General features: G+C 41.6%; 2 protein-coding genes across 5 annotated transcripts in view; one reads left to right on the top strand and one right to left on the bottom strand.

Annotated features, from left to right (window-relative positions):
* The first annotated feature begins 2,169 nt into the window (after window positions 1-2,169).
* Window positions 2,170-13,609, top strand: hacd4 (3-hydroxyacyl-CoA dehydratase 4). Of its 3 annotated transcripts, none has more exons than XM_078275516.1 (7): window positions 2,174-2,396; window positions 7,453-7,559; window positions 7,746-7,873; window positions 7,972-8,081; window positions 9,258-9,364; window positions 9,924-10,055; window positions 11,922-13,609. In XM_078275516.1, coding segments are annotated over exons 1-7 (669 nt in total). In that variant the 5' UTR covers window positions 2,174-2,394; the 3' UTR covers window positions 12,005-13,609. The 3 variants fall into 3 exon arrangements, with proteins under 3 accessions (XP_078131643.1, XP_078131642.1, XP_078131644.1); XM_078275518.1 differs by having other exon boundaries at window positions 2,174-2,400; XM_078275517.1 differs by lacking the exon at window positions 7,746-7,873 and having other exon boundaries at window positions 2,170-2,400.
* focad (focadhesin) overlaps window positions 12,020-13,697 on the bottom strand; it is a 79,266-nt gene continuing 77,588 nt past the window's right edge. For both annotated transcript variants that reach the window (XM_078275515.1, XM_078275514.1), the window contains one exon: window positions 12,020-12,541. In XM_078275515.1, coding sequence (XP_078131641.1) covers window positions 12,468-12,541 — 74 coding nt within the window. In that variant the 3' untranslated portion in view covers window positions 12,020-12,467. The remainder of the gene's footprint in view (window positions 12,542-13,697) is intronic.

Genomic DNA, 13,697 nt, shown 5'->3' with positions numbered 1-13,697 from the left:
TGAATCACGTGATAGCCATGCTAGCATCTCTGTGAGTCTGTACTTAGACAAATTTGCAATTAGCCATCAATTTTCGTGAAACAGCCCATATTGGAGTTTTATATAGTTGATTTCTCGTATAAAAAAGTCTCCGAACTGAATTTAATAACGAAATAGCAGACAAACAATGTATAACTTTGCAGTGTCTGAAATATGAGACCTGCTGTCTCGTCTCCAATGTATTTGTATGTGGTTCGCTCAAACCAATCAGCGCGCAGCTCATCTAAATATTCATGAGCATACCATATTTGGAAGAAAAGCTCTTGTTACAAATAGTGCCATATTCACAGGGTAGTTAAGGGCCCATAAAATAGCACTCGGGCAATTTTCAGCCCAACCAATGTTACATACCCTATTAGGAGACCTTAAGGAACAGTGTGAAATACCCTATATAATCATTCTATCACCCCTTTAACTGGTAATGAAACTGTCAGTTGAAAACTGATGCCGTCAGACGGTCGCACGGACAGACAGCAGTCGGAGCTTCATGATCACCGGGAGGGTCCGGTACACCCTGAACCCTGTAAACGGAGCTCCCGTTTGAAGGTGACATGCTTGATTTTGACTGAATGTCCCAATTTGAGTAACTTCTGATTGGGTCGGTTGGCCCATCTTGGGACCAGGCCGGCCGTTGCAGACTGGCCAAATGCTTAATATTTATTATTATTATTATTATAACCATAGTGAAATCGTGCAAGCGATAAAAACCCGTCCTATGCACTGTCGGCCTGTAAAGACAATTTCTTTGTATATTAAAAAAAAATAAAAAATCTGACCGGCCCACATTAAAAAAAATGGTCCGGCACGCAACGAGAAGCGACTGTTCAGTCTAAACAACATGGCGGCTTCCACGGATGAGATGAGCGTAGCTATCAGCTATAAGTTTTATCCGAATTAGAAAGTATTCCTTCATTGAAAGAAGAGCAAAAAACGGCACTGGAGGCTTTTCTCAAAGGAAAAGATGTTTTTGTTCTTCTCCCGACTGGTTTCGGCAAGAGTTTGATATATCATTGATCTGATTGGTTGATTTGGCCCGTCTATCACCAACGTGGTGATAGACAGATGGTTTATCCAATCAGCTAACCAGTATTTTTGCCTCTTCCCAAAACTTCTCCAACGGAAAGTTCCCAGATGCATATGCCGAGCAAATGCGAAGCAATCCATCTGGCGGAGTCAGGTTAAATCCGCCCCTGGTTTCAGGATTTTTTTTAAATATGTCAAGGGATATAGCATTTTGGATATCTGCAGGGAGGGTGCTCCAAAGGGATGGGGCTGCAACACTAAAGGCTCTGTCTCCGAAGGGCAGGCCAGCATCTGAGGACCGCAGGTTTTGGGGTGGGGTGTATGGATGGAGGAGGTCAGAGAGGTACTGCAGGGCCAGGGCATGGAGGGATTTGCTGTTGTAAGTTTATTTGATTAGGACAATGCACATTAATCAACATTTCTGTAAATGCAGAAGAAATGTAGTCCTAATTACCTAGAAACCCACGCAAACACGGGGAGAACATGCAAACTCCACACAGAAAGGCCCGGAACGACCTGGATTTGAACCCAGAACCTTCTTGCTGTGAGGCAGAAGTGCTAACCACTGAGCCTATTTATTTATTTATTTAATTCATTCATTCATTCATTCATTTGTTAGGGACCATGTACAATTTTTAACATAAATGTTGCCATTTGATGCATTGTACCAGAGTTAGCTTGGCTAATTTACATCTGCATCTACATCTGCATCAACACCTGAAACCTGGTCCGGTCTGTTTAACAAAGTAACATTAATGACACAGTAATACTTTAACAAAGTAACATTAATGACACAGTAATACTTTAGATGAGTACAGAACAAGAGCTTGAAATGAGCATGATTACATTGAAAAAGCAGTAACTCTCAATGATTTGTCTCAAGCGTATGTACAGTATGTAGTGTGTGTGTGTTGGTTATGTTTGGTGGTGGTGTGAGTGGCTCCTGCTGATAGTCCTAACATTCTAGACATGAACTGTGAGTGTGGCTCATTGTTATCCTTCTCTGTTCTCTCTCCTGAGCCACACAGTAAGCCTAGTGGGGTTTTTTTAGGGGTTGGGACTATCCGACGTCAGACTCACAAGTGGAATGTGCACTTCCCACTCGCTGTAAAGTAATAACTGTAACAATCAGCCAGAGGAAGCACTACAAAACACAGATATTGCAGCAATGTTCTGCTAAGAGGCGGGTCTCTGTTGTTTCTGTTAACTGGGAGGAAACCGCTGCTAAGGAGCTACAAACCGCATCACAAAATGATTCTCTTCCAACTCAGAAAGGGATTATGAGCAGCCCCTCTTACAGTACCGGCAACAGAAGGAGACTTCAGAAAGAGAATGTAAGTGAGTAAAGTGAAAAGTTTGACAGCAGTGTCTGAGTTTTCGCTGGGGAAGGAATGTTCTGTATTTACAGTGCGTGTTAAGAAAGCTCAGGCGAATCATATACAAAGCTTCATTCACTGTCATCTTTCCAAGCATTTACAGCTAAATACTGTAGGCCTATTGTAGGCTTAGAGTTATAATGTATCTGACAGATGAGATGAGCGTATAAAAGATATGCACTGAGTTTTAAAACTACCCAGGGTGACAGACAGGACTGTTTACTTAAAGGGCCATTCACATTGTACGCGGCATGCGCTGCGCTCGCCGCTAGGTTGTTCTATTCCCAACTATATTTGTTGTGCTTGCCGCCGGGCTCAGCGCAAATTTACGTCATACATGCGCCAATATTTGAATGGACGTCACGTCTGTGTCCGGTGTTTACATCAGACGTGCAGTACATGCGACATTGTGGATAGTGATTTGGTGGAGACGATGTTTCTGTCTTTGAAACAAAAGAAAGCCTTGGCACTTGCCCTGGTTGTGAGGAGAAGACGGAGGAAGGCAGCAGGAAGAAGGGTGTGGGTGCACGAGACCCTCAGGTCCAGAGAGCAGTTGGGGGAATTCCGGCTGGTGAAGGAGCTCCGCATTCACTGTGACCGGTTCCAGGGGTACTTTCGGCTCAACAGGGAGAAATTTGACAGTCTGCTGACGAGAGTCGGGCCTACGATTTCCCGGATGCGAACAACATTCCGAAAGCCCATTTCTACAACGGAGCATCTGGCTATTTGTCTCTCCCTGACGTGTGGCTCCAGACAAGACAGTATGGAAAAAGTACTGCACCACTTTTTTGTCTCCTCTCCTTTATGTACCTGTCCCTTAGGTTCTTCCACCTGTTCTTACACTCCTCTAAATAGATGAAGACGTGTGGATTATTTTCATTTCTAAATAAAATGTTGCATTTCAACACTATGTGTCATTGCATGTTTATATACTTAAGTAAGAGGTCTGCAGTCATTGCAGTTGGGTATAATAAAGCTAAGATATGAGCCTACATTCATACATGCATCATTCATTCTCTGGAAAACACTGTGTTTAATGCATATGTGCAATTAATTCCTCCAAAACTGGAGCTTACACATTTGGAAATGGGTAGTTATTCTGTGTAAAGGCCATATACCTACCTATATACCTATATGTGAACTTCAATGAAAATGAACATGACTTGTGTCAATCAGTCCAAACATATTTTACATCATATAAACATACAAATACAATATTATTATTGTGTAATAACAACCGAGTGTAAATTGTAATTTCCCCATTGGGGATCAATAAAGAGTATAAATTATAATTTTTTTTATAAAAAATACAAATATATCCTACAAATACCTGTATGGAGCTGTATAATCAACTTGGTATTTGGTTTTTGCAGCTCACAACAGTAGGCTACAGTTCTTCTCAGTTACTTTGGCGCATTTCTCAGATCAGAGATGACAATAATGTGTAACTTTGTCACATAGGGAATAGTGCTCCCTTTCATGTGCATTGTTCATTAGACTATACTTACAGAGTGAACTGTTAAATATGGACAGCAACACAAAGCAGTTTCACTATCTTGGTATAAACAATGGCGGAAGGACTTGTCAGTTTGATTCATAAATATTTGGTTTGGACACAAACAAAAGATTTACAGCAAGATACACGATTTTTCAGGTCAGTCACTATGCGGTGCAGTTTACACCAATTGTTTTAAGAAATGCACTCACTGTTGCGCAAATGCAATTATGATTTGACAAATGCACCAAAGTAAAAAATGTAACATAGGATTGTATTTCAGTGGAGACATATATGTTGATTTCACATAGCTAAAACAAACCTGAATGATTTAAATTAAGAGGCTACAATAATCTCCACAGCTGGCATGCCTATTATGGTGAAATATGCTTCCACAGCATAGTTTTGCGTACGAGGTCTCTGTACGACCTCAAACTTGTGTCGTAGCCTATACAGCTCTGGGAGATCGCTGACGGCCAAAATCAGCCTCTCGTCCATGTTCCGTTTGTGGATCCACATGTATTCTGTGTTTTTGTTGTTGTTTTTTTCAGACACTTGAATGCACGTCACAGCGCACCGCGGCCGCTCTTGCGCGTGCCGCGGTCAAAGTTGAACCATGTTGAACTTTGACCGCAGCACGCGCAAGAGCGGCCAGCCGCAAAATTCCGCTTGCGCTGCGCTTTGCAACTTGCTTCGATGGTGAAATTGCGCTGTTAACACTGGTCAAAACAATCACACTACAAATAACTTTATGAGCGTGTTGAACGTTGTTGTAACATTATAACGTTACGGTACAGTTTAGCCACCAAACATTAGCATCAGCCACTTGTCAACGTAGCACATTGTAGTCGTCTGGATCGATTAATAAATCAAGGAATAAATCAGGTCTCTACTGTATTACTGTGTTGCAAAGTGGCATGTAATCAATGAAAAAATGAGCCTGTTTGGCAGACTTTTTTTTTTTTATTACAATTTTGTATTACGGTCACTACGGTATAATTCTTTTTGTGACATTGTATGATTTACATTTGGGATAATGGGAGTACACAACTCAATAAAACATATAACATAGGTATAGTCGTTTTTTAGACATGCAAAAATATGACATATATCTTTAAATATAGTTTTGTGCATCACATTTAATTGTGCTGACGTTCTGTGCTATGAAGGCATATTAGTTTACTCTGTCTGAATTATATATAGTATATATAGTATACTGTAGATAAGTCTGGCTCAACGGATGCTATCAGCAAGGGCTCTGTCACTGCGTCCGGGGCTTAGCTCTGCCCAGGACGGTTGGGATTGGTTTAAAGAAATACGAATAGGCCAGACTGTTTTTTCATTCATGCTCCTTACGTAACACCTTGAATGCAAAATTTTAATTTGATTCCAGTGGTATTCCACCCAAATGAAGGATTAATTAAGCTATATAGTTAAAGGACAAATCCGGCGCAAAATGAACCTAGGGGTTAATTACATATGTGTACCGAGTCGACCGTTCTCTGGGATATGTTTTCATGCTAATCGAATGTGACCAGTTTCATCGCAAACCGCTAATTAGCTTATAACGCTAGTTGTCGGGGCACGGCTAAAGTAAAAAGAAATTGCTATTTGAAAGCAGTCTCGACCAGCTGAATGACGAACGCCGTGCAACCAGTAATCAGTAACATAGCTTAAGCACGGCGTTCGTCGTTCGACTGGTCGTGACTGCTTTCCCAAGCTGGTGCCCGCCTGTATACATGAACGGTACTGTCTTTATAATCTATCTTTTTAATAAACTGTCTGTACACATACAAAGTTCTCAATGCTTCAGTTTACATGTAGAGACCCTCATTATGCTACCGTGGAAGTGGGATGCTATTTTGAGCCTTGTTAGCCCCGACGACTAGCATTATAAGCTAATTAGCGGTTTGCGATTAAACTGGTCACATTCGATTACCATGAAAATATATCCCAGAGAACGGTCGACTCGGTACACAAATGTAATTAACCCCTAGGTTCATTTTGTTCATTTTCCTTTAAACTTCTTTCTCCATCATGGGTTCCGAGGGGGTTTAAAGCGTTTAATAGTCCTAATGAAGGTTTCATGGGCGCTCAGGTGGGTACTAGAGTTATCTGTGGAGGTTTTATGAGTGATTTAAAGAGTACCAGGTATCCTCAAGTGAGAAGCAATTTAATTTCTTTGCAGTGATGGATGAAGTAGCCACATCCTCTATAATTTAAAGTACCAGTGCAATTATGTAAATAACCCCACAAGTGAAAGTTGTGCACACAAAATTGTACTTAAGAAAAAGCATTGAAGTATTGGCAGCACAATGTACTTAAAAGAATGCCCAGACGCTGTTAGCCTAGCTTAGCATAAAGACCAGAAGCAGGGGTATACAGCTAGCCAGACTCTGTCCAAAGTTAAACTACCAACACCTCTAAACACCGTACTCAGAAAGAAAAGTCTAAACAACACGTGGTTTTAGAGTGAGTTACGAGGAACTATTTCTCCATTGAATCAGAGTCAGAAACACTTTATTGATAGGGGGGGGGGGAATTGGGTGCAGGGAATTCCTGGAGAAAGCTAGGCTTCCAATTTATGCAACATGTAAACTAAGCTAATCCCTCCCTGGCTCCAGGTCTCGCATTGCCAGACCTTCCTCCACAGGGCTGCGGAGGAGGGTCTGGCTAGTCCACACAGCATTCCTGAATGGGAGAAAAACATGCTGTGGTTTATTGGCATTTCTTCAAACCAATCACAATCGTCTTGGCTGGTGCTAAGCGCCAGACGGAGCCATGGTGCCTCTGCAAAATAGCCTTGGGAAAGAACATGTTTTGGTGGAACGTGTACTTTCAAAAGTTGTTTTAGTCGTGCAACAGAAAACTCAGATTGGACAGATAGTCTAGCTAGCTGTCTGGATTTACCCTGCAGAGATCTGAGGAGCAGTTAACCATAGTCCTCACAAATCCACCGGAGTTTATAACTCCAACACAAAGAAAAAGGAAGGTGACGGACATCCGGCGGAATTTCCAGCAGCACTGGAGCAATCCCGGAAATAAAACATTTTCTATACAGACTACCTTCAGCCTAACTAACTATATACTAACTAACTACAACTAGCTATAAGATCAATGTAATTTCATTAAAAAGTAAATTTCCTCAGAAATATGGTAAGTAAAAAATCTAACAAATCGGAAATGCTTAATGAAAGTACCTCAAAGTTATACTTAATTACAGTACTTGAGCAAATGTACTTTCCATCTGTTTCCATGTAATTCGATTTACTCAAAGTAGATGATTGATGAGAATATTACTATCAAAGTGCAGTTCTACAGTAAACATTTAGACCTGTCATAGGAACAGCAGAGGTGTAACTAATAACATGAATGCTGGCTCTGCTCCATTCACTGTAAGTGTGCCAGTTAGCTGTGCCAGGAAGCCAGTGATAATACCTTACACAGGTTACACCTGTGTAAGGTAAGATGTCTACAGTGTGAAAGGCCAATATCAAATGCCAATTTCTTCTCTTACAGGCTCAGCTTCAGGCTCACCTACATTTTCTCATATAACCTGTTCCAGTTCTGTGGACACACATGGATACTGGCTAATACTATGGCCAGGTTTCTCACATTTGGTCAAGGTAAGGTTTATTAAAAAAAAGAAAAGATGCAATAATGTGCAATATGGATCTGCATTTTAAGCTTTCTGAGGTCATTCTGAAAGAGCAAATAATCTTTAAATATTAATTGGTTTTAACTCCAGAGAGCAGAAATAAGCTAAGCCTCCACCAAATGGCATATGTTAAATTGGATTTTTGACTTTGCAGATGCCTTAGCAGACACATTTTACTGTGTTGGCTTTGTAATGAGTCTGTGCCAGCTGCTCTCCATCCTGGAGCTTTTCCATATCGCAGACGGGATTGAGAAAGCCAGACTCCTGCCTCGCTTCGTCCAAGTGTGTATCACACTTAATAATCATGTGCATGCTATAGAATGCTGAGTTCTTATCCATTTGAAGCGGTTGGTGGATTGTGCATGCTATATGTTTTTCAGGTTATGGAGAAGAACCTCCTGCTGACCATGGTCATCATGCTGGAGGAGATCCAGAGTAAACCAGTGGTGTGTGCACAGTTCTTCTTGTGGAACATTCTGGACCTCCTACGGTACGGCTTGTTTCTTCACTTTGTCCATCCTTTTTGTGTTTTTGGGGTAAATTTCAGGTCTTACTCAAATGCAAGGGCACCAGCAGCATTCTGTCAGATGTTTTACTTCACAAATATTCTTTACATGTTTTTGCCCCACTGCCAATGGTGCCCTAGGATAATGATGAAAGTCAGTTGGGGGGTCTGTCAAATAGTTTGGTCCAAAGCAAGATATCTGGATAATTACCTGTAGGTAGTTCTCAGTGATGTTTTCTGTGAATATTCATGCCGCCCACAGGATGAACTCATTATATTAGTATTTTATTGTGCCACCAAAATCATCCATAAGTAGCTGGACTAACCTATTGAGTCTCTATCGACCCCACCCACACACACAATTATTTTGGAATATCCCCAACATAAACAGTAAGGAAGGTCTTACAGTTTTTCTTCAATCGCTTTGGCACATTTACTGAAACAAACTTACAATTTAAAAAACTCAAAGTACAATCCTCACACCACGTGGTACATTCAGCACATCACTCTATGTGACCTGCAAAAGGTTAATTACTCAATCAAAAGAATTAACTCCTGTTTCAAATGTAAATAAATCTATCAATGAATACATCATTGTCATCAAAACAGAATACTCCTTTATCATTGCTTAGACCAAGACAGTCAAAATGCAAAGACATCTTGTCAAATGACAGTGTAGGCCTACTCTGAAAGTGTGATAGTTACCCACTCTGTAATATTGTCCAGTTTCTAACATTGTATATTTAGGCAGCTGAATAGTATTGATGTCAGCCATAGCACACACTATACTTTCTCATTGTATGTACACACCAACCATCCATATCAGGAACTGTTGTACAAGATGTGCGAGTAAAGAAAAATGCTGCAAATGTATCAACCTCAAGGGTCATCCAATCTCCTCTCTGTCTGACCACAATATTTTATCGACATCACACAACAACCAACCACATTTACAATTGATCCAATTAATGAAAGCCGAGTGTTTAAGGTTTTTGTCGCCCATTTAGCTACGTTGGTAGTCCAGCCATGTCTCTTGGAATGGCTTTAGACTAATTTCCCAGTTGAAGTACACCTGGATAGTCTAATCTGTTTCTGATCCAGTCACCTGTCAGTGCCATAATGGCTTTAGTTAACATTCTGCTGTGTACTGTTTGGTGACAGGTACCCACATGAGCTGCTGTGTGTTATGGATACCCCCTCCACCGCCATGCTGTGGGCTCGCTACACACTCTGGATCCCCTTATACATCCTGTCAGTGGCCACTGAAGGTGACTAAATCATTTATCAGTTTTAATATCAAGTTATGAGACTGGCAGTTTTACAGAAACATATGAAATGGCATCTTGCTACATTACGGATCATCAATGGGGAGTTATACTGTCGCTGACCTGACACACGCTGAACAATATGAGCTGCTTGTGTCACACACTCAAACTGCTGTATGAGGGAAGTAGTGCCAGCATACAGGAAACAAGTTGACAAAGCCGAGCCAATAATATCAGGAAGTGTGCGAGAAAAGTACAACACACACACACACACACACACACACACACACACACAGACCTTACACAGACCTTGCTCAAAGCATAATTCCAGAGAAAGCTGACCATCTCCTCCGTCATTTTCTGGAGGAGGCACGCATGCACGCACGCATGCAGACACACACACACGCAGACACATACACACACACACACAATGGTAGAAATATCTAGCTAAAGGTAATGACTAAATGGTAGAAATAAATAGCTAAAAGTAACATACTGTGTTTAAAACTGTACACTGTAACAGTTGAGCATCTTCTATGTATGTGTTCCGTTTCCTCCTCAGGTGTCACCATATACCAGGCCCTGCCTTATGTTAAGCCAACAGCACCAAACTCATCCCCTTTGAATTCAACAGTGCCAGCACACGTTGGCCTCTCCGTCATCCTAATGCTCTACCTGCCTGTTCTGGCTCTGGGTAAGATGAGTTAGTCAGCGTTAATAATAATAATAACAATAATAATAACTTTTATTTATATAGCGCCTTTCATGAAACCCAAGGACACTTTACAGAATTACAGTGGCTATACTAAAGGAGGTTGTAGGCTGTGGTGAACAGGTGGTGTTTCAGGATTTTTTTTAAATATGTCCAGGGATGTAGCATTTTGGATATCTGCAGGGAGGGTGTTCCAGAGGGATGGGGCTGCAACACTAAAGGCTCTGTCTCCGAAGGTACAGAGTCTGGTGTGGGGAATGGAGAGCAGGCCAGCGTCTGAGGACCGCAGGTTTCGGGGTGGGGTGTATGGATGGAGGAGGTTGGAGAGGGACTGTGGGGCCAGGGCATGGAGGGATAGGTGAGAATTGTAAGATTTTATATTTATTTTTATTTATTTCATTTGTTAGGGACCATGTAAAATTTTTAACATAAATGTTGATTCATTGTACCAGAGTTAGCCTTAGGCTAATTTACATCTGCAGTCCCTAGGGAGGGCACAATTTAAATCCAACAATTAAAAACATGACATCTAACAAAACAACAAGACAGATCACAAATCCTACATCAAATAATGCACACTGACACAAACAGACACACAACCACACACACACACACACACACACACACACACACACACACACACACACACACACACACACACACACACACACACACACACACACACACACGTTGTGATGCAGGACTTAAAGTGATGGTTCGGAGTAATTTCACCCTAGGCTGCTTTGCACCTTGACCTTGAGCCAAACAACCCCCCCATAAGCTTTTTTCCCCTTGTTATAATGTTGGTCGAGTTAGCTGGTTAGCTTAGTGCAGGCGCTAATGGATCCACGTTTGTATCTCGTAAATTACCCCACTAATAATGCCCGGAGTGATACCAAACTTCTACAGTAGTACAAATAGTTTCTTTACTTATAAAACAAGGCATTAGAAAGTTTGTTACTACACAAGAAGTATATTTAAATAACACTTGCCTGATGGAAACTCCTCTCAGCTGCTACCGTGCTATATCATGCACAGAGCACAACATCTATTGCTTTTAAACCGCAGCCGGGATATATACAACCGTGTGACCCCAGACAGGACTCCATTGCAGTAGTCCAAATGGGAGGTAATGAAAGCATGAATATGGGTTTCTGCCACGGAGTCAGAGAGTCTGGAGATGTTTTTAAGATGAAAAAAGGCTGATTTGGTGATGGATTTGATGTGAGTATGGAAAGAGAGGGTGGAGTCCAGGATTACACCAAGGTTGTGGACCTCAGAGGATGGGCAGATGGTGCACCTGTAAACACCCAGGATGAGATCTCCAACCCTCTGGAGCAGCACCTTGGGGGCCACAACCAAGAGCTCTGTTTTATTGCTGTTCAGTTTTAGTAGGTTGGGACTGAAAACAACACTGGACATTTTGAGTAACAGACCCAAGATTTGAAGGCTAACCCAACACCAAAACACTCTACTGCGGTTTATAATACTATGCGGAAAGATTTTATAATTCTAGATGTTTTCACTGTGGCAGTTATTCTAACTTTTGTCACAATGATTGCCAGATAAACTGTAGGAAAAAAGGTAATCTACCATGAATGATTTTTGCCCAGTAACCCTGTAGGTGTCTCTCCTGTTCTTTCTAACCACGGTGGGAAATCTGGAGCAGGAAAAGTTTCCCTCTACAGACAGTTAACTACCAAGGACATTCAGGAGTATTCTGTAATGGCCATGGTTGCAGCTGTTTTGTGCGTTTGTGCCATGAATACAAAATGACTATAGACAACCAACAGTGCACACACTGTTTTGCTTCTTTCTGACTTTCTAACAGTAGTGTTGTCTTTTTAGGGGCCTCTGTAACAGTCTGGCAACTGCTGAAGGAGAGACAGCACCACCTGGAGAAATGGAACAAGAAGATGAAAAAGAAATGACACCTTCAGACTGAATGTTGGGTGGTTTAAGTTTTTTTTTTTTTAAAGACAACAGGGACTGTTACTATTCAGTGAGTTTGATGTCATAAAGATGTGTGACCATTACAATCTATATTTAATAGAAGATGTTGAACTCAAGAGCCAAAAAAATCTAATTCCACATCCTTAATTATTTCCTGTATTTGATGAACTTTTAATGGTCATATGTTGTTTTGACAGAGCACATTCCTCATGACGTCTTCATATGTGTTTGAAATAGAGCAGGCACTGCCGTTTCTGTTTAACATCCTAAACGTACAGGTTGTCCATGTTGCTGCAGTGAGTCTCATATGTTCAGAGATATCTCTGCATCCAGCAGGCAGAGGCTGGACAGATGCAGTCTCAGGGTGTTTAAGCTCCAGCCGTGTTTTGTGAAGAACCTGGTTGTGTTGCCATGGTAACAGTCTGTCATGGCTCTTCTGGGCTACCATCCGTATGCTCGGGTCCACACAGCTTTCTTCTTGAACTCAGCGGAGGACTTGAGGGCCAACAGGGCCGCTGAAACAACACCATTACATAAACCACTCGGAACAAATCCACTTTATAATCAAACAAAGAGGTTTAATTTCTGCCAAGAATGTTGTTTGCTCTTGTTAATGTATCCAACTATAAAGCAAGCTGTGTGTGTGTGTTCTTGTTTAACTATATTTGTGGGGTCCAAAAAAACGGGAATACAGTATACTTGTGGGGTCCGGACAGCTTTGTGGGGCCAAAATGCTGGACCCCACAACTTTAAAGGGCTGTTTGAGGGTTAAGACTTGGTTGTAGGATTAGGGTTAGAATTAGGTTAGGGTTAGGGTAAGGGTTAAGGCTAGGCACCACCGTGACGAATGCCAGGGGGAGATTACTCGCCAGGAATGCGAAAAAGAGAATTAAAACGACAATGCGACAGGCAAAGCAACAAGACCAAAGTTAATATTGGAGTGGCTAGAACAGCTGCGGGTAAACGATGGAGATACTAAGAGCTAATTTCGGGTTCGGCCACCGTAGGAGTTAAAACGCGATTGGAATGGGAGGGGCTAGAAAGTAATATTCAGTTGGTTGTAATATACAATTTCACCGCTAGATGGGAAAAATTCTTACACAATGTAGCTTTAAGTAGCTTTTGCCTCATCAACTTCTCACAGAACTTCATCTGGATCATTTTGTGGGGTTTGGATTTGGAAGCATCTCGCTGTCTTCATGCAGTACCCCTTTCCTTGTCCTGAACTGTTACTAATGCCCACTAATTAAGCCCACAGTCTGTGTTTGCCTCCTTGGACGGCAGCCACCTGTCACTCACAGTAGAACGCCCTTACATGTGCAGAACTTTCAGCCTGAGTATGATTCAAACAGGTGAGTCCCACACAGTTGTCATAAAGGGGGACATTAGCAACAGATACCATAACCGTTTTTCTAGCAGGCTGTATTTTCTGCTGTAAAGTGTGGCACTGTACCAGTGATGTGAATGCAAAGACAGCCTGTGTGTTTTAGATTCCGCCTGTACAGGTTTCTGCTAGCTACTGCCAATACTGATGTTTCTGTGTTTCTTATTATGTTGCAATTCCATAAAAATCAGCATCAGTGTTTCCTCCCTGTTGACTCTTCTTTCAAACACTTCTGTTCATTACATTCAGGTTCATACTGTGTCATTGAATCAACAGTTGATTTTGTC

The sequence above is a fragment of the Sander vitreus genome, chromosome 19 (genome assembly GCF_031162955.1).
Source record: "Sander vitreus isolate 19-12246 chromosome 19, sanVit1, whole genome shotgun sequence".
Classification (NCBI taxonomy): domain Eukaryota; kingdom Metazoa; phylum Chordata; class Actinopteri; order Perciformes; family Percidae; genus Sander; species Sander vitreus.
Note: the sequence above shows the minus strand (reverse complement) of the source record. Positions and strands in the feature narration are given on the sequence as shown.